The 22091-nt window shown below is 39.8% G+C and overlaps 1 protein-coding gene across 1 annotated transcript in view; it reads right to left on the reverse strand.

Moving 5' to 3' along the window:
* The window catches only part of SLC26A7 (solute carrier family 26 member 7), a 121078-nt gene extending 99670 nt beyond the window's left edge, over positions 1–21408 (reverse strand). Inside the window, exons 1-2 of the mRNA XM_059166053.1 lie at positions 21278–21408; positions 20835–21141 (exon numbers count right to left, since the gene is read on the reverse strand). Of these exons, the coding sequence (XP_059022036.1) occupies positions 20835–21027 (193 nt within the window). The 5' untranslated portion in view covers positions 21028–21141; positions 21278–21408. The remainder of the gene's footprint in view (positions 1–20834; positions 21142–21277) is intronic.
* Positions 21409–22091: the final 683 nt, after the last annotated feature.

Here is a 22091-nt window from a genome sequence, read left to right on the forward strand (position 1 = left end):
AACAAAAAAGACAAACAAACACAAAAAGAAATGTCCTTTAAATTGGATAACAGAAGAGCCACTGAAGACCTATTCTCCAGCACTGCTGGGGAATAGGGGGCATAGGACCCCGGGGCAGGGGAGTGAAGTTTAAGGAATGGTCCTGAGGGAGGAGAGGCAGGAAACATGAACCAACGCCCAAAAAGCCTTATTAGTGAAGAGAAGAGAAAAAGGCTTGGGGCCAAATGGCGACAGGGATGAAGGAAAAAAGAGTGTGTTTATTTTCTTATTAGTTTTAAGATAGGATACACACGTCCCTTGGGCAGTCAGGGATTTTTGTTGTTGTTGTTTTTAGAGAGGGAGAGAGAAAGAGAGAAAAGAGGGGCGGAGGGAAGAGAGAGAGAATCCCAAGCAGCTTCCATGACCAGTGCAAAGCCCAGTGCAGGGCTTGATCCCACAACCCTGAGACTTTGACCCACGCCAGAATCAAAAATTGGATGCCTAACCAACTGAGCGATCCAGGCGCCCCTGGGCAGTCAGTTTTATGAGCCCAAAAAAGATAAATTTACAACATAAATTTAGTTACAAAGTTGAGTATTTATTTACACTGAGAAATCATGCTAAATTATAAATTCTAAAAAGCTGACAAACTCCACAACTAAATAGCCATAAAAAATAATACACTATTTGTATTAATTAACTGCCTGATATATCTCTATACTTCTTTTTCCCCCTTATAATTTTAGGCTAGGATGTTCTTTGAACACTTCTTCATCTGACGACTTTTAGCATCTGATAGTTGCTATCAAGAGGAGGAAGATAAATTTGGCTTTCCTCTTGCACATCAGACATTTCTAATATATCATTTCAAGTGTTCTCGGCCTCGCCCGTCTCTCAGAGCTCTGCGGGGGCTGTCTGACTTCATGTGGTGCAATTTGACAGCTTCTCTTTTTCTCACCCTGGTGTTTCTCTGTTGACACCTGCTCTGTGATTCTGTTAATGCCCAGACTCCCACATGTCAGCTCAGAGGAGAACCCAAAGGGTGTGTCTTTGACCTGTGACAGAAAAAACTAGTGCATGCAACTTTCCTCATTTCTCCCAACTGGAAAATGGTCTGCAGGTGCAGTCCATACCTTCTTGGGGAGCACGGCCCCCATGCCAGAGCCATGTGACACCCTTGGAGAGAGCCAGCCCCCTTATAGGCATCTCTTGCCCCCACTGTCTCTCCCTAACAGTCCCTCCCCCAGCTCTCTGGGCTTGCATTCCTTAATTACAAAGTTGCACAGAAGCTCTCTGACTCAGGCTCCAGCTGTGGGGAGAATCAGACTAAAGTCACCTTTGTGTATTTAAGTTTGTATTTTATTACTTGATAGATTAGAAATTTTTATTTTAGCTATGTAACTAGTTACTAAGATCACATGTAATTCAAACTGTCAAACTGAGAAAGCCTCTTTTGAGATTCTTGATAGCTGTAAGATTTCAGGGCATTTCAAGTTTTCTTGTGCAGAAAATTTAAATATGACTTGAGAACTGCTGACATTAATTACCTAGTTTCTTGATAACGCTCTTGTTACATTACTGTCCGATTAGTGTTATTTGATCTCTGTCAGTGTCAGCTGTTTGTGGCAACCTTATCTTAGCCAAATCCCCAAAATATCTGCAGTCATGCCAATGCCACCAGACAGAAGAGGAAGGGCCCGAGGGAAGCTGAGTTGGGAAAAGCCAGCGTTCTTAATTAACTTCTGTTAAAATATCTCACCTGGGAAATTCTGCAAAAATACATGACCATGTGAAGACAACTGACCCTGGAAGCAGCACAAGCAAAGGGAGAGGCAGTATTGAAGCAGACGGATGGTAAGCATGGCAATACAAGTATGATGTGTTTTGTATGTGAATTACCAAGGGCAAAGGGAGGACAATGAGCCTCCATGTGAGAGGAGTGGCGGGGGAGGGGGGGGCGGGTAATTCCCTTGCCTGAGAGAGCAAGCTTTTATTTTTTTAAAAGATTTTATTAATTTACTTGACAGAGTTCACAAGCAGGCAGAGAGGCAGGCAGAGAGAGAGAGAAGGAAGCAGGCCCTCCACCAAGCAGAGAGTAGGACGCGGGGCTCAATCCCAGGATCCTGGGATCACGACCTGAGCCTAAGGCAGAGGCTTTAACCCACTGAGCCACCCAGGCTCCCCAAGAGCACAAGCTTTTAAGAAAGACAAACGAGTTGCGAGAATATTTTGTGAACATTTTGGAAGTGTGGATTTTTATTCCCTAAGGAAGAGGGGTTCCTAAGGATGCACTGGTAAAGGCTGGTCATGAAGCTATCACTGGGAATAACAAGCCAGAGAGGACACACACTGTGTACTAGAGGAAGGGAAGGAGAAGGAGAAGTGATAAAGGAAGGGTCTGATTTTTGTGGCGATGAAGAATCACAGGAACCAGAGGCAAGTGTGCAAGTATAAACTCAAATATATGCAACATATGCCATTTCTTTGCTTCTTCTTACTGTAATTATGGGGACTCTGAGACCCACTAATTAGGAAGAGAAAGAGACTGCAACAGTGGTCTCTGGTTTCCCTGTCTTGAACTGGGTCAGTATGAAGGACTTTCTCTGGATCACTTCCATCCTTTAATATTTTTAATACTAGAGTTATTACCTAACTATATTCAAAACTATATTTTCAGGGTGGGGGAAGAAAAGAAGTAATCCTTGAACTTTAGTGACATAATTATATAAGTAAACGTCAGACCAGGCCTGTGAGATTATATCACTTTTCAGGCTGTAATGGTTTAAGTCATTTCAAAAATGGATCATGTACAGTCCCCATGCTCAGAAAGGGTTAATTTACTCCTTAAAGATAGCCCAGCTACTTCTGGGAGGGCTTCATTAGCTCACCAGTTTCAAGTGGCTAAGTGTGTTAAGAACAAACAGTAAGGCCCCATGAAAATGGGGATCTGTTTGAGCAGAGGAAAAGCACACTTCGCTAATCCCTGGCTCCAGACAAAACCAAGGAGCCCTTGTCTGTGCAGACCAGCGCAAACAGCCACAGTCCAGGGTTGGCACTCCCGCCTCACATAATGCAGCCTCAGAGATGGGAGTGGCTTGGCCACACAAATTGTACCAGAGCAATAATGAGCCTCCTGTCTGCCCAGTGCCATTCTCCAGAAATGCCCCCAGTTTACACACAACAAGCTACATGAGAATGATCATGAACCCACCGGATACAAACAGTCCTCAGAATGTTCTCTGACCCAGTCACGGATGTAAGTGCTGGCTCACAGGCCTCCAGAGCCAAACAGAACAATACAATGAGCTTAAAATGCTAATTCGCTTATTTGGCACCTCTTCCCATTCCCTTTCGGATTTGTTTTCATTTCTGTTTCTGTTTTTTAACTGGGTAGACAGGGAAGGAAAGAGAAGTGGGAGAGAGACAGAGGACGTGCACACTCATACACTGAGCACCTGCGGATGTTCAAGGACATCTGTCTAGCAACTGGTATCCGTGACAGCTGGAAGGAAGACTTGAAGTACCATCCTGGCGAATTGGGAGGGCACCCTTGTTCTGTAAGATGCCTAGAATTTCTCTAACTTAATTGTTTCAGAAGACTGTGGGCAACACTGATTATTTTCCATCTTCTTACCTTTCTTTTACCTCCAAGGAGCAGGACTCAAACCTAGGCGTAGGACTTAGGCATAGGAGGGCATCTACCTTGAATGAAACACATACAAGGGGCCATGTACTTGAGGTACAGTAACTAACAACCCAGATGAAAATCCCTGCTTTTCTGGAGTTTACGTTCTCCTGGGAAATAGACGACAGCAATCATAGCATCAAAATAACAGCATTTATTAAACACTTCTTTGGTACTAGATACTGTCCTGAGTACTTTATTGTCTCTCATTTAGTCCCCAAAGTAACTCTATGTACTAGGTGTTAGTATTCCCCTTGTACATACAGGAACAAGTAATCTTAGATCAGCTAAAGAACTTGACCAAGTGATGTAGAATTCAAAATTGAGGTCTTTCTGATAGTTATCCTGTGAGTACTTAAACCTTTTACTGTGTACCCAAATTCACCTTCAGTTTCATTAGAGATAGAAAGGACCATGGGATATGAACTATAAGGTTCTTGCCTGAGACAATTACATGTGCAGTTTATAGAATGATCAGTATGGTCAAAGTTCAGAGATGACAGAGAAATATGGGAGCCCTAGTCCCAGAAAGTTTTTTTGAAAGGTAAGAATTGAAGTGGGGGTTGAGAATAGAAAGAATTTTTTTCCACAAGTTGCCCTCATTCCTGAAAAGTTGTGAAGCATTTTGTTTTGGTACATCTGAGTTTATCAATAAAAATATTTTCCAGGGGCATGTGGATAGCTCAGTGGGTTAAGCCTCTGCCTTTGGCTCATGATCCCAGGGTCCTGGGATCAAGCCCCGCATGGGGCTCTCTGCTCAGCGGGGAGCCTGCTTCCTCCTCTCTCTTTCTCTGCCTGCCTCTCTGCCTACTTGTGATCTCCATCTGTCAAATAAACAAATAAAATCTTTAAAAATATATATATTTTCCAGGGTTCCCTCAAATTTCACATGATTGGTTTATTCTTTAAGTCCTGGGAACTCTACATTTCATAACTACATTTTACCATGTCAACCACACTCTTCCTGGTACTCTAGTACTCCCGGGGCACTATGATGCTCAGGGACCATGACTTCTCATTTCCCTTTGCTAGTTCTCAGCCACTGAAATGTCAGTGTTCCCCAAAGTTGCTTTCTTTCTGGTTTCTTTTTTTGTTCTATGAACTAATGATGAATGATCCCATCCAACCCTATGAATATAATCTTTCCTGAAGGGAATTTCTCCTCACTAGTCATTCCTAACTAGTCTCTTGCCTCTGCCAAACATGTAATAGAAGCTGCTGCCAGAGTGATTATTCAGTGACACAAACCTTTGTCACACGCTGGCATCCCTCAGGATCCATCAATGCTCTCCGTTGCCTTGGAAAATAAGCCCAAACACTTTATCCATGTTACTGAAGCCTTCTGTGGTGTGGGCCCTTCTATCCTCTCCAGCTACAACTCCCACTGAATGAGATTACTGATGACTGTTTAAATGAACTGTTCTTTTATTCTTCTTATCTTTTCATATGTTTTTTTTTTTAATTTTTTATTTTTTATAAACATATATTTTTTATAAACATATATTTTTATCCCCAGGTCTGTGAATCACCAGGTTTACACACTTCACAGCACTCACCAAATCACATACCCTCCCCAGTGTCCATAATCCCACCCCCTTCGACCCAACCCCCTCCCCCCGGCAACCCTCAGTTTGTTTTGTGAGATTAAGAGTCACTTATGGTTTGTCTCCCTCCCAATCCCATCTTGTTTCATATGTTTTTTTTCTCCTGTCTGTAGTGCCTTTCATCTATGGACTACCTGGGAAACTATTGTTTAGCCTTCAAGACCCAAAGTATAGTTTCCTCTTGAAAATTTCCTTAACTACAAACCTCAACCCTACTCCGGGCAAGACTTGATCATGCCATACAATGCAACTGTATATTCTTCAATTATATACTACCAAAATTATTACAATTATCTAGCTTTTGTGTCTAGAACGCCAATGAGATTGTGAGATCTATTGTTAAGGCAGAGAATAAAAACTATTTCCATTTATAAGTAAACTATTAGGTGTCAAGCAAGGTACTGGGATCTTTTTCATGGGGCTCTGATAAAGACAGGAAGGGTCCTAGAAATGAAGTGATACATTTACCCAGATTTACCAGATACCCATTTACCCACGATCTGAGAGGAGACAAACAAAGGATCAGAGACAAAGAAAGGTACTGGTTACAAGGCAGATGGAGACATAAGCAAGGTCAGGTAGTCAAGAAACTATAAACAGTCCAGGAAATGAGGTTAATAAGTGGTTCACTGAGGAGACCAGTACCAACCCAAAGGTGCCGAAGGCCAGTTTTCTAGGAGGTGCTAACCACATCGGGCAGAGTATGACTGCGAGTTTTGAGACTTCTCATACATCCTGATGCTCTTTCCCCTTGACCGTTCTACCTGAGTAAATCTGAACAGGAATTGTCCCCTGGCATCTTCCAGTGTTTTTTTCTGAGTACCACATTTCCTTAACACCCATGTAGAAAACACTAGACCACGGAGCAGCAGAGTGCAAGAAATTTCGTCCCACATTACATTAATTGCTGGCTCATGCTTCTACCTTCTCTTCTCCAGCCAGGTGTATTTTCTCACTGCCTTCACTAGGCTCAAGTCCACCCACCAAAATTTGAAGCCTGCTCATATACTGGGTAGAAAATTATAAAAGACACTGAGATCTGTCCATGCTGCTGGCTTCCTAGATTGTAACGCAGACCCTTTTTACCCGGAACCTTGGACCAAGGTCCTAATCTGGCATTGCTCCTGGGTTTCATCTTAGCTTCTAACACTTCATTCCCCAGTTTTACCTTTTATCCTGCTCTCACTGGTGGACATCCAGGTGCTAAACTTTCCACCCACCAGGATGAATTTGCATCTCCCAACTCACCTTCCTGAACTTGACTTCAGTCCCACCTTCTCAAATGGCTTGATTCTATCCCTCTCTCTCCTGTTACAGCTCCAACCTCAGTTCAAACAATGGAGCAGTTCTCAGACCTCTTCTCCCTACTACCCTCTACCTCCCAAGAGAAGGGCTACTAATTGGCGAGGTGAAAGTTGAACGCTCTGATGAGGACACATTTCTTTCTTTTTTTTTTTTTTTTTTTTTAATTCCAGTATATTTAACATAGAGCGTTCGTTATACAATACAGTGATTCAACAATTCTATATACTACTCAACATTCATTGTGATGTATACTCTTAATCCGAAAAGACAAATTTCTTGATGGGCAAAAGTATATCCACACATGTATGTTTTTCTCTCTTCTACTATATCTTCTTCTATGCTCCTAATATGATAAAAAGACCAGGGCCTGCCTCAAGGTAAGCAATGATACATCTTTCTCTCACTCTCTGGTCACAAGCACATCTAAACCTCAGTTCTAGGTTGATTTTTGACACAATCCAGCTTAGCTAGAGCTGCACTTTAAGCAGTAATGCAGCAGATAATGTGGGACACTGGTTGCCTTCCCCTAAATGTTACCTGTGTACATAGTTCCCTTGAGATCCTCTCCAGAGAAAGAATGATGAGCAGGACTTGATTTCTTAAAATGCCATTTCATATAATAATACCATATGTCTATACAAATCAAGTCTTGCCAGCTGTTTAAGACTGCCACTTGGATCTCTATATTTGCTCAGTTTTTACCACCAATTCATTTCATGTTATGTTATATAGATGGGCTTGTACTACTTCTCATGTTCCTAAATAAAAACACATTCTTTGGCAGCTGCCTAGCTTAAACAACCTACTCACAGCAGAAAGTGGCTGAAACCAATACTCTACAAACTTTCATTAAGAAAATGTTCCCACCCTTATGTACCCACACCAGATTGAGATCTTTAAGGCTGAATAACAAGATCATATTCTCATATACTTTGTACAAATTTCTGAAGAAGGGAAAATAACAAGGCCCTTGTGGGCTGGATTGTTGTCTTATACTTCTCTGTCTCTTTCCAAGAACATAGCAAAATACTGTGTATTCTTTCAAGTATGTTTTTTAATAGAAATGAATAAAGCACCCTAGGAAGACAGATTAGTATTCTTGAAAACAAAATAATTAGGTGGCAGTAGGTACTTCCAAGAACTACACATAAGAAATCAAACCCAAACTGTGTGGGTAATGATGAAAGTTTATTTCCCTCTGGTAACTGGTTTGTGGTGGTCTTAGAATTGTTATTAGAAAACCACAGTATAATCAACTGTCTGATTCACAGCATCAGTGGGCTCAGGGCTAAGCAATATCACAAGTGGGTCTCCCAGAGTAAATTTACATATATTCAAGAACCACAACTACAGGCAAACAAAATTCCTATAGACACACATTCTCTAGGTTCACAGAAAAGACTGTAAATCAAAGATCATTGGTTCTAATCACTAGAAAAGTTAAGGCAAATCATATCATTCTTTCACCCCATACATAGCTTGTTATACAGGTGAGAGCTCAATAAGAGTGAAAAATAAAGAAATTACCATGACCAAGAAGCTTCAGGATGAACAGACTAAAAGCTGATAAAGCAGAAGGAGTAAGAGACTGAAAGTTTCCATGGAGAGAGTAGTCAACAAAAGCAGAGTGAACATAAGAAAATTTGGTCCTGTCTTCTCAATTATGATTTTTTTCAATGTCAACAAACATTTGAGTACCTACTAGGCGATAGGAGCTGAAAGGGTTTCCCAGGACTCAGGACTTTCATTGCTGAAACCAGGATGGTTGATCACTCGAGACTATAAATAGCCCCTGTCCTCGAGAAACTTGAACTAAGGGGGGAAATCAATACAAATTGCAAACGAATGCAATAGTTTAGCGGATAAGTGAGAGTACTATGGGGGAACAAAATCTGTAATTCTCAACCCTAGCAACTCATTTTACTTCACTTTATTATCAGTTGAGGAAGCTAACTAAGGCCCAGGAAATTAAATGATTTTCCCTAAATGAAATTCCCCCAAATTCTAATTTAGTTGGTCTAGCAGTTGAGAATAGGTTTTAAATGCTAAAAGAGATTCTTCTTTTTTTTTTTTTTTTAATTATGTTATGTTAGTCACCATACAGTACATCATTAGTTTTTGGTATAGTGTTCCATGATTCACTGTTTGCATATAACTCCCAGTGTTCCATGCAATACATGCCCTCCTTAATATCCAACACAGGGCTACCTAATCTCCCTCATCACCCCCTACTCTGAAACCATCAGTTTGTTTCCTGGAGTCCATAGCTCCTCATGGTTCATCTCCTCCTCTGATTATCCCCCCTTTATTTTTCCTTTGCTTTTCCTCATGTCCACCATGCCATTCCTTATGTTCCACATATAAGTGAAACCATATGATAATTGTCTTTCTCTCCTTGACTTATTTCACTTAGCATAATCCACTCCAGTACCATCCATGTCAATGCAAATGGTGGGTATTCATCCTTTCTGGTGGCTGAGTAATATTCCATTTTATATAGGAACCACATCTTTATCCATCCATCTGTTGAAGGGCATCTTGGCTCCTTCCAGAATTTGACTATTGTGGTCTTGTTGCTATGAACACTGGGGTACATGTGTCCTTTCTTTTCACTACATCTGTATCTTTGGGGGTAAATACCCAGTACTGCAATTACTGGGTCATAGGATAACTCTATTTTTAACTTTTTGAGGAACCTCCATACTGTTTTCTAAAGTGGCTGCACCAACTTGCATTCGCACTAATAGTGTAGGAGAGTTCCCCTTTCTCCACATCCTCTCCAAAATTTGTTGTTTCCTGCCTTGTTAATTTTTGCCATTCTAACTGGTGTAAGTGGTATCTCAATGTGGTTTTGATTTGAATTTCCCTGATGGCTAATGGTGTTGAACATTTTTTCATGTTTTGTTAGCCATTCATATATCTTCTTTGGAGAAGTGTCTATTGATGTCTTCTGCCCATTTTTTGACTTGATTATTTGGTTTTGGAGTGTTGAGTTTGAGAAGTTCTTTATAGATCTTGGATACTGGCCCTTTATCTGTAATGTAATTTGCAAATATCTTCTGCCATTCCGTGGACTGCCTCTTGATTTTGTTAATTGTTTCCTTTGCTGTGAAAGAAGCTTTTTACCTTGATGAAGTCCCAAAAGTTTATTTTTGCTTTTGTTTCCCCTACCTTAGGAGATGTGTCCTAAAAGAAGTTGCTGTGGCCGATGTCAAAGAGGTTACGGCCTATATTCTTCTCTAGGATTTTGATGGATTCCTGTCTCACACTGAGGTCTTTCAGCCGTTTCAAGTTTATCTTTGCATATGGTGTAAGATAATGATCAAATTTCATTCTTCCATATATACTTGTCCAATTTTCCCAGAACCATTTATTGAACAGACTATCTTTTTTCCCTTGAGTATTTTTTTCCTGCTTTGTCAAAGATTAGTTGACCATAGATTTGAGGGTCCATATATAGGCTCTTAATTCTGTTCCGTTGATCTATATATCTGCTTTTGTGCCAGCATCATGTTGTCTTGGTGATCACAGCTTTGTAATATAGCTTGAAATTGGGCAACATGATGCCCCCAAATTTTGTTTTTCTTTTTCAACATTTCCTTGGCAATTCAGGGTCTTTTCTGGTTCCATACAAATTTTAAGATTGTTTGTTCCAGCTCTTCGAAAAATGCCATTGGTATTTTGATTGGGATGGCACTGAAAGTATAGATTGCTCTGGATAGCATAGACATTTTAACAATGTTTATTCTTCCAATTCATGAGCATGGAATGTTTTTCCATCTTCTTGGTCTTCTTCAACTTCTTTCATAAGTGTTCTGTAGTTTCTAGAGTAGAGATCCTTCTTTTAAAAGACTTTATTTATTTATTTATTTATTTATTTATTTATTTATTTGACAGAGAGAGAGGCAGCGAGAGAGGACCACAAGCAAGAGGAATGGGAGAAGAAGAAGCAAGCTTCCCGCTGAGCAGGGAGCCTGATGTGGGGCTCAATCCCAGGACGCTGGGATCGTGACCTGAGCAAAGGCAGACACTTAACTACTGAGCTACCCAGGCACCCCTAGAGTACAGATCCTTTACCTCTTTGGTTAGGTTTATCCCGATGCAGCTTATGGTTTTTGATGCTATTGTAAAGGGAATTGGTTTCCTAATTTCCCTAGTATATAGTATAATTCCCATTATACTATATAATGTATAGTTACATTATAGGAAAGCAACTGATTTCTGTGCATTGGTTCCACATTACTGAATTGCTGTTTGAGTTCTAATATGCAGCCAAGGTTAAGAACCACTGAGCTACAGGGTCATGATCTCAGGGTCCTAGGATCAAGTCTCGCATTGGGCTCACTGCTCAGCGGCAGGCCTCCTTCTCCCCCTCTCTCTCTGCCTGCTTCTCTGCTACTTGTGATCTCTGTCAAATAAATAAATAAAATCTTTAAAAAAACAAACAAAAACAAATAACACTGAGCTAAACCCAGCCCTTATAGATGCTAAGATACAATCAGGTGAAGATATAATCTATATAGAGTGAATCCAGGGGGAAAGGCTATCCATTTAAGAAGAAGCAGTATGTGCAAACGTCCTGAGGCAAAACAAGCATGATCCTTTAGAACACTAAGCAGTTCAGTGTAACCAGAACATAGGGTGAATAAGTAGTGATGTGGTTGGAAAAGTGAGATCCAGATATTCTGCGGCTTTCAAAAACATCTTCAGAAGTGCAGTGCTATCTAATGAGAGAAAAGCTGGCTATTTATAGCCATAACTACCTTCTAAATAGTGTATGCTTTTATATTAAATATGTTGTTCTTTGAATACTTGTGAATTTGGATAATCATGGTGCCATGAGCTGAGCCTGAGAACATCCTGCCCTAGTTCTGATGAGACTGAATAAGAGGAATGAAGTCGTACTAATGGAAAAGAATAGCAAGTGTTGGGGAATATGATAAATTGGAAAGTCCACGCCCATAGAAAGGGTACAAGCACCAATAAACTTCAGCCTACGGTGTTCATTTAGAGATATGAGTCACTTGTTTTTAAATGATTACATTTAAATAAAGGGGGAAACCCTCTCAGTTTTAAAATGAAGTCTTCTGATATTTGAATGTCAGCTCTCAACATGATACAAGTCAATAAACACACACCTGAGGGACACATGAGTGAAGTGATGAGAGGAAAGATGGCTGGGAAAGTGAGAGAGAGACCAATGAAACAAGGGTGTTCTATGGAGTCAAATCAAAAAAGGTCCAAAAGCCACTGGCACAGGTGTGGCTGAAGGAATTTAAGACAAACATCCCCATCTAACTCAAAAAATTTTTGTTGAAGTTTGAAATAAAGAATACAGAACAATACTATAAACAAGAAGACATTCTAACTGGCATGGAAGAAATGATGGTGGCTTTTAATTAAGATAAAAGCATGGGCTCAGGAGCCAGAAAGACAAATATTAGAACACTACCTCTATACAATTAATTAATTAATTAAATTTTAAAACTTAAATAGTAAATGCTCCAGATTTGAGCAAATATGCCTTTAAACTCCTTCTGAGAGAAAACTTACATTCTTTCTCTGTTTTTGGAGATGGAAATCTTATTATGTACTTAAAATGTAAATGTCCAAGAAGATAACTTCCAGCTAAAGCAACCCTGTACAACTGCCTAGGGCTGAAAAATCAAGTAAAACAAAAAAGAGGCTTTTTGGGAAAAAAAAAAAAAACAAAACCCTCTGCTTTATAGAAACTGTACTACTTGGCACTACAAACAAACTAATCCATTTTCTTTCATTAGTAAAATACAGATAATCATAGTATCAAACTCTTATTCTGAAGTTTAATTAATATAATACGCAATGCATGTTTAGGACCATTTGTGGCACATTTTAAGCACTCAGCAAATAAAACAGTACCGGTTAAGTACAATAGTACAATATTAATACCGAGGTCTAATATCTAATTAATATCTATTAATACTATTAATACCAATGGTCACAAGGGCAATGGACATCAGGTATATTTAAGAGATGTTAAGAGGAAATTCAGAGAACCTCCTCAGCTGAATACAGTTGTTAAGGGGGAAGGGCAGTAAGGATCATTCCCAGACTTCTGGTATAGACAACTGGGTAGATGGGGGTGACTCTCTGTATCATATAGAATAGAGGATAAGGACTGATTTTGAGAGGGGAAAGTCATGTGTCCAGCTGTAAATACATCCCTGGGAGATATTAAGATGATGTGTAATAGGTAGCTAGATATTTACATCTAGTACAAAAAAAGAGAATATTGTGCTAGAAATATATTTTTACAACTCACCAACAGAAAAGTGGGAACTGAAGCCACAGAAATGGATTAGCCCATGAGAAACAAAACGTATAGAGAAAAAGATGATTGAGAACAAAGACTAGACGAATAGGCTATTGTGTTTTTTATTTATAGAAATGGTGTGAAGCTGAGACAGACCTATGCTGCTGAGCTCATGGCTACGGAGGGACATAGAGTCATGCCTGGTGGGCAAACATCTCTAGTGGCAGAAAAGTTAGAAGAGCTCCTGGGAGGCTGCCTTCTCTTGGGCTTAGAATGGCAAAGGATAGATATGCACAGTGCTGCCCTGAGCAGGGGTGGTTAGGATTACAGATGGCATTTACTGTCATTGAGGACAGCAGAGCTGAGAATGAAGGGGAACAAACGGTATGAAGATGAGTAAGCCTGGTTACAGACCTGCGGCACTCCACTTTTCACTTTTATTGCCTCCTAGCCTCTAGTAAAGTCTCATCCAAACATCTGAAAACATCTGATCCGCGTGCTCCCTCTGCCACATGGTACAAGTGGTACAAGCTATTGTTCATTGATGCTCAGGGCCAGTGTTCAAACACATCTCCTCTCCCTCTTTCCTCTGAAGCAAGTCTAAGGGGGGCAGTGAGACGCTCTGGAGGAAAAGAACAGGAGCCCCACCTCCCAGGGGCAGAGCCCTCTTCCGCTCTCAACCGGAATCTCCCGGTTTTTATTTCATCAGCAAGGTGACATGTTGTCATAGGAAGGGGCACCTGAGGGGTGGCTGGGAAGGGAGGCTAGGGCATTCTGTTGCCCAGAGTCAGTCCCAGTCCTCCTCAGGTTATATCTGTTCTAGTCGAACAAAACTGAGGGATGGAGCCTGGCGTATGTAGATTTGAACCCCTCTTAAGCTGCCCATTATCTAGTGTTCTGAGCCTCAAACTCCTCTTCTCATAAAAATAAAAAGTATACTGATATATATCATGCTGGGTTCTGTAGAATTAGAAAAAAATTGTGTGATACATTTAAATTTAACAACACTCAAATGTGTAGTTAAGGTGATTAGAAGTAACCCAGCTTAAACCTAATTAAGCAATTAAAAATATGTGTTTGTACATGCAAGTAAAAATTTGAAGGTATACTAGCTGTCATGAGGACTGTTTCTCTCTGCTATGCTCTTTGCCGGGCTGGCTTCATTTTCCAGCTGTGGAGATCCTGGGAAGCTACAGAGGCACAAAGCCTCCCTGCCAGCAGTCCCAGGACAAACAAAGGTGTCTCTTCTTGAAAGGTCCACACATACGCTGGGATCCAGACTGATAGAACCATTCGGCCATCTATATTACCATTCTCATTTTAAAACAAAAAAATGACTGACTTACTGCATCGTAAATCCACGCCCTTGTGTGTAGGTGGCAGATCTCTTCCCTGAACCGTCGCGGGCCTGATGTATGGGATTGTACCAACTACCATGGCTTTAGCCGTAAGCCTTCCCCTGAACTAATCACTGTGTCTGCATCCAGTTCTCAACACTGATGCACAATAGAGTCTGGGACAACTTAAAGAAGAAAAAAACATAATGCCTCGATGTCTGGGAACCCTTCCCAGGAAGTCTGATAATAGCTTGATAATGGGACCCAGGTATCCACATTCTTTGAAGCTGCAAGGTTGAGAATCTGGTTGAGGGGGACCCAGCCTATAACTGGCCTTGACTCCAACATTAGAGTCAAAATTCCAACCTCATATACACATATACTGAACCACATATGCTAAAAATGGATATAATCACTAGCAAAAGTAAGAAAGAATGGATCCTAGCTGATAAAAATAGAAGTCTATTCATATATAGGCCACACAATTTATCCTCACACTCACTGCCGGTCTATTTCATTGTAAACCTTGCTAAGGTCTGACGCACTAAAAAGGAAGGTCATGATTCTTCCATGCGAACAATTCTAAATATTACCAAGAGCATTACTTTAGGGGCAGAAGTATGTAAATGGCCCTTTACTATACAGATCATCATCTTTTTTACATTTAAGAAAAATAATAAGAAAACCAGAAGTATCGAATGAAGTCTGGAGTTATACTGTGAGGATGGGTCATGGGATAAAAGGAAATGGAAGAGAAAAGCCAGCAAAGAGTTACTAGCTTGTGGGCATATTTGTATAAGGATCAGGACAAGTATACTTTAGACTTACATAGCAATATTTTGCTGCCCTTGTTTCTGAGAAGAAAAAAGTTACTAGCAGGAAGTAATAGTCTAGGGGGTTAGGTTAGAGAGACGTAGCTAATGCCAGGATTCTGAATCCTCAAGGCTAAGACCATGCAGCAAAAAATTCCCAGACAAGCCTTTCATCTTCCCAAGGCGGTATGCTTCAGGAATTTCCACTTATTGTTCCACATGTCCCTAAGCTGCCCTCAGGAGTGCAACGAAGCTCAGCTTCCACACATATGTTTCGGTGCCAGTAATGCCACACATTCTGCATAATTATAAGGAATATCCATCTTTTGTCTGTGGCCCAAAACACTGTGGTTTGAACATCAGGCAGCCCTATGGCAGCATAAAATTTTCATGGCTTGGGAACACGATTTCTAGGTGATCCCTTGGAATGCAAGGCAAAACATTCTCATATTCCTTCTCAGTGGATTAGCGTCTTACGCGGCAAGTCATGCAAGTTAGGGCTCTGCCCTGTCTCAGTGCTTGAGTTTTCAGGTTGGAAACAAAGAACCTACCTCCCCCCAAGTGCTTGCTTGGGCTAGAATGTGGTCCAAATACCCTAGAGACCACAGCCTTGTAGTGCTTAGCTCGCCCACCATGTCTGGGACATGTTTTAAATCAATGACTTTCTCTACAATGTTTGCTCATCTTCAGAACACATTCTGTAGTGAGGTCCCACAAACGATCTGTTAAAGGAGATTGTGGTAGATACAAACTCTAATGGTAATGATAAGAGCCTCCAGATTCGTTAAATAGTTTTAAAAGACAAATTGTTTCTAGAAATACTTGAAACGTGCCGAAAGAGGGTCTAAGGTTTCTCTTACTTTGCAACGAGGACACCCATACTTTCATTGATTTACTTTGAGGAGGTGCGAGCTCCCCTTTTAGCAGTCTGGCAGAGCCTGTGGACGCCTTCCCAGAAAACTCTTTTAAAAAATAATTAACAGAGAATACAAAGGATTATAAAGAAATAAAGTCTACTGGAATACATTAATCCAGGTACGTAGACCTAAGGGTTCTGTGGTTCTAAGTTAAGAACCTAATCTTACATAATCTCTCTGTAAAGGTTTTGTTTAGGGATGAGTTCAGACATTCATGGGCCTGGGCAGGTAACAGGAGCACTAGCAGGAAGGGTGGCTTGGCACAAGTGAGTATGAAGAGTGTGGCAAAATGCAAAGTGTGTGCCCTGTCTAAAAGGGGTCCCCTCTCTGAAGTCCAAAAGATTTTTGCCAAATGGGAATGTGGACCCTGTATGGTCATGTTTTCCCCTCCTTTTTAAAAAAGTCTTTTTAAAGAATTTTTTTAAAAAATTTATTTATTTGACAAGGAGAGAGATCACAGGCAGAGAGGCAGGCAGAGAGAAGGGGAAGCAGGCTCCCTACTGAGCAGAGAGCCCGATGCCGGGCTTGATCCCAGGACCCTGAAATCATGACCTGAGCCAAAAGCAGAGGCTGTAATGCACTGAGCTGCCCAGGCACCCCCATGCTTTCCCCCTTTTCAAGAGAAGCCAGGCATCTGGATTTATATATGAACTCTTCATATTTGTTGATGTTGACTGGAGAAAATATTAGCACTTTGGGGAAGTGCTAAGACAAAGGAAATCTATTTTTTACTATATTTGTCTGGAGGACTGCACATCTGTAACCTCAGCGAAGTAAGAGGAATTGGAAGAAATTAATTACTCATATTTGTAATGTGCTTTTTACTAGTAGTATTTCTGTTGCATATATTCTGAAAATCTAAGAACATTAATGTCCTCCCTCGAGTGGTAACGTGCTACTATGGGACGATCTGAGGCAGCAGGAGCTAAATTGGTTTGTATACTTCCAACAGATATTTATTGAAAACCTACTCTATGTAACAGGAAATATACAAGTTGGTAATAACAGGAAGATTAAAACATTATCTTTGTTTCCAGAGCCTACAGACCAGTGTGGAAAGGGCTGTATCGAAATATTATAATACAATCTGTTAAGGCCTATCATAGAGATACCTAAAAAGTACAGAGGGAGTAGGAGGGAAGAAAACAGGCATCTTCCCAGGAGACTGAGAGGGATTCTCAGAGGAGAGATCTCTTTGAGTAGACCTTAGTATCAAGGGGCCCAGATTATTAATGATCTAATAAATTGTTCAGAAGAACTGGACTTTTATTCTAGAAGAAAGAGAGGATTGAAGGTTTTTGAACAGAGAAGTGCTGCGTTCAGTCTTTTATGATCATTCTGACTGCAATACAGAATATGGCCTACAGGAGGAGACAAGGGAGAAGGAAGGCCCACAGAATGATGACTGCAATGGCTCAGACAGTGAACTAGGCCTCAGCAGGAGGCATGAAGAAGACTACCCCGTTGGAAAGATAATCGGGGACTGGAAATAACAGAACCTAGGGGCTGACTGTGTGCTGGTGGCTAAGTGGCAAAAGACAAGAAAGATTTGGAAATGGCTCTTGGGCCCTGCTGTGAGACACAGTCTAGTCTAAGATGAGAGCCTCATCCCTGGAGCCTGACTACTTGAGTGCAAATCCTAACTCTTTTGCTGTGTGACTTTAAGCAAGTGACTTATTCTCTCTGAACCTCAGCCTTGTACATAATGTCAAATATTCTTACAACAGTGTTTACATGCATGCCTAAAAATTACTGCTATTATTATTGATTATTATAATTCTGGTTAGGATGGTGGTGTGATTCAGTTTGTTTTCAAAGACTAAATGTTGCATTTGAAGCGCTTTTAGAAGGGCATGTGTTGTGTTATATGCAAATGAATCCTTGAACACTACTTCAAAAACTAATGATGTACTACTATATGTTGGCTAACTGGAAAAGAAGAAGACAACTCCAGGTTTGCACAACTGAATATGCAGATCTCGGGTTTATAAGAAAGTTTCTTCTGAAGGATGATGGTAGTTAAAACCTCTTGCGCTGATTATATAGCCTCCAGCATTCTTGGAGAAGAAGGCTAGAGGTTGAGTGTCCGCGACACAGACGCTTAATGGGTGGATAGGATAGGGTCAAAGTCTGCAGAGACTCACAGCAAGAGAGGGACAGAGGCGTAGGAGCAGAAAACTGAAAGAGCAATGTCTCAAAACCAAGACAAGAAAGTTTTAAAGAAAGAGTATAGTCAATACAGAAAATGCTTTACGTGAGTTAAATATGATGATAACTGACAATCATCTACATGGAACAATTGGGAAATCTTTAATAAAGTGATTTAAAATACATAATTTAAAATATCTGACCTATAGAATACATTCACAGGTTAGTTTCCATTATTCTTCTCAATTTTAAATGCATTTATAGAGAGGGAAGAATGAAAAACTACTGGATTGAACCATATAACTTTGCATATTTGTAGGTAAAAAGTGTTAAATTCAAAGCTTTCATTTAATTCAACTATGCTGAGTAACTGAAAAGCTGCTTCAAAGCTCAGTAGAGTGAAAACAGGTAGTTGTTTCTATTGTGTTATGACGCAAGAGCAAAAATTACCCCTTTCTTCTGATTTTCCCAAAGAAATGGGCGGATAATGATTGCGTATATTCACATAAATAGAAGCTAATGATATCTAAATGCCGTTCTTACTCTATATTCTATGGTAGTTATTTCCCTCATCACTCACCTTCAAGTCTAAAAACCTCAGGGATGAAACTTAAATGCAAAAGTAATTTGAAGGGAAGGATATTCATACTTATCCCAAGAAATAGCTTCTATTACTAATAACATTGGTATAATGAAAAAGTCTAGTTATCTTGGCAGTGTACTGCCTAAAGTATAAGATGTTGAAAGTGTTGGCTTTGGAATCAAGTCCTAACTCTACCACTTATCAGGTGTGAGGTCCAAAGAAAATTACTTGCTTTTCTAAGCCTCCATTTTCTCATGTGGAAAATAGAGAAGAGACTGCTGTCTCTTGGGATTTTATTAGGAAAGGGGAAGATAATGAATAGGGGAGTTTAGCACAGGGCCCCTGACAACAACAGTAATTTATTTATATTTCACTTTTTATCTCCCCATAGTGCATAAGCCTGAGAAAGTTTGAATTGTCTTTAAAAGAGTAGGTACTTTTAGGAGGATTAGTCTTTTCATATATCAAGAAAAACCCTAAAGAGCTTTCTAGCAGTGTAGCCTTGACCAGTCACTGGTAGCTTTCCAAGAGAACCAACAGCCAGATCCGTAACTTCAATGTACAGAGCTGAATAAGCTTTGTGCTTCTCCTCAGTCAGGGGCTGGCCAGTGTGCTTCTTTGTGACCAATGAAATATATGACTCATAAAACAAAATCCCCCCAAAATCTATATCCAAATGAAAGCCGTACAATTAATTGCCAAGGACTTATACATAAATACTACTGCTAAGGGTGTATCATAGGTATTTATCACATCCCCAAATTTCCCTATTAACTTGATATTTTACAGAGATGGAACTACAAATTGTTTTAAAAATACATTTCTCTTTCACTCTACATTAAATTAAAGCAAAATAAATGTATAACATATACTGACCTATCTGGTGAAAAAGTCCTTGGAAGTCAATCACCTAAGATTCAAAACACATAGTAGTGTCTCATTTTGAATTTAAACAAGGCTGAATAAAACAAGGCTGAAAATGTCCTAACCTATTATTTACTTTGCATTTTTATTAAAGATTACCATGCTTCACTCTTGGCAAAATGGTCATTAAAAATGTAATATAAGACTATTCAGGGAAATAGAATCCTATAAAGTATGATAGTATTATGGATCTTAAAGTAAAGCCACCAGTGCAGATGTTCCTAATCATACTAAAAATACAAATACACAAACCAGTTTGTTCCAGCTACAGAATAATTCAGTTAAAAGAGTGCTTATAATTTAACAGTATGAATAATAGTTGAAGCCAGGGATACAGTAAAACTACAAGGAAATATAAATCTACAGAGTCTATGCCAAGGAAAGTGTTCCAAATCCTCAAGGTTGAGAAATTGGTTTCTTTCCTTGCTACAGGTAGGAAATTATTACTTGAATTAGAAAAAAATCATAATAACACTAATAATAATACAACAAATGTACCTTTAAGGCAAACAACATGTGCACACACACAAGCTCACACACACATGTACACACCACTTAACTTACAGCTTTCACCAAGAGAAACACATATCTAAATCCAGAATATCACTTAGAATCTGCTTTGTGAAAGTTAAACTCAGACTACTCAACCGTTTAAATTTCTTATTGAGAAATAAATACAGGACGTAATGTAATACAGAATTAAATCAGCATGCACAGTAAAACATAAGCTCTAAGGACATACAGGATTCTCTTTGCAAATAATGATCTTGGCAAAGAGCCTCCTTTATGTACAGAAAGCTCTGTTCCTTGCTTACAGCAACTCAAAAGGCTACAACAGGTCATTGTGTGGTGCTAATTAGGTTTACAAACTTTACGTACAAGCCAGGAGATATTTTATAGCCTGATTCCGTGAAAGTAAGAAACTATTATCAGTAAGGTCAAACTATAAAATCTCACTTTCCTACAATTACTGATCTTTTCCTCTTACATAGTATGTTTTAACATTATAAATACATATTAATGCTATTCAAAAATTGGTTGTGCTTAAGAGCTTTCAAAAATAGAAAGAAAAAAAAAAGACCACTAGGAAAGCCTTCGTGTACAGGTATTCCGTGTGCTTATTTCCCCCAGAGTTAACAAACTATCCATTTCACTAGCAAATTATAGCTCTTGGGTCATATACTCTTCCAAGAAAGCGAAGTGACATCTATTCTGCATAAAACAGGAAAATCAAATGCAGTACATTACCTTGTGTCACCTGTTGAACTGCCAACATTATCCCAGACATGGTGTCTGGAAGCAAGTTTTCTTTTAGATTGTACTGTGGTGCCCATTCCAGAATAGGCAGACGCCTTCGACACCACTGTTTAAAGTCTTCGCAATGGGGGGTTTGCATCTTGCTCCACAGCATGCCTTTCTTTTTCCTCTTTGTCCCTGTCATTTTTCAGATTCCCTCTTGTAGAAATAAGCTTCTTTAGACAAGAAAAAAAAATTGTTGCAGAACACCTCCTTTCAATGCCAGGCTCCAATTCGTCTGTGGTTTTCAATGTCAAAGCTATCCAGAAAACAAATCAATAAAAGAGAGAGAGAGAGGAGAGAGATTAACAGAAACACTTAAATATATGCAGCCAGGCTGTATGCCTTATTGTGGTGAAGCTAATTATTCCAGATAAAAGGTATAGATTTAAAACCTTGAATCGTTATCTGAACAAGATGGGGAAATGGTTCCTGTTAGTGTATGGTTTTTCTGAGCTTGGAAAAGTAATGGGTTCAGTGTTAAGCTGGTCTAGAGCTCTTTTGCCAGTAATTCCCCTTATATTCTCTGTAGTCTTATGTTTTTGGCTCCAATCCCAATGGCTAATGAGGTAGTTCTGGGCGTGTGTTGGAAGTGGGCTGGGTTATGCTAATGCAACCAGGAAGCTAGTCCAGTCTCTGCCCTACAAGCTGTGCAAAAACATAAAACTGCCGGAGGGGTCTATCGTGCGCAATACATTCAGACAATCTAGGCTTACTTTTTGAGAAAGTATATATTTTCAATATATCAGACGACTGCCAGTTCTACAAAGTTTAGAAAAAGAAGAGGGTATTGCTAAATATCCTTATCTTTTTTATTCCTTGGGAGATGAGCTTTTCATTCATAAAGAAACATTCAGACAGACGCTGCCCAGTCAGAGAACGGAATAGCCAGTTCACACAAACAAACTGAAATTTCATCTCACGGGCTAAGAAAATAAGCATCACCATGAACAAATACTTGTGGCAACAGTGCTTCCTTGCCTATGACATTGTTCATTCAATTTTTCTCTAAATCATCTAATTCTCACACTCATGCTATTGTAACTAGAATTTCTTTTTTTTTTTAATATTTTATTTATTTATTTGACAGAGAGAAACAGAGATCACAAGTAGGCAGAGAGGCAGGCAGAGAGAGAGGGGGAAGCAGGTTCCCTGCTGAGCAGGGGTCCTGATATGGGGCTTGATCCCAGGACCCTGAAATCATGACCT

This window comes from Mustela lutreola, chromosome 3, assembly GCF_030435805.1.
Source record: "Mustela lutreola isolate mMusLut2 chromosome 3, mMusLut2.pri, whole genome shotgun sequence".
NCBI classification, from domain to species: Eukaryota; Metazoa; Chordata; class Mammalia; order Carnivora; family Mustelidae; genus Mustela; species Mustela lutreola.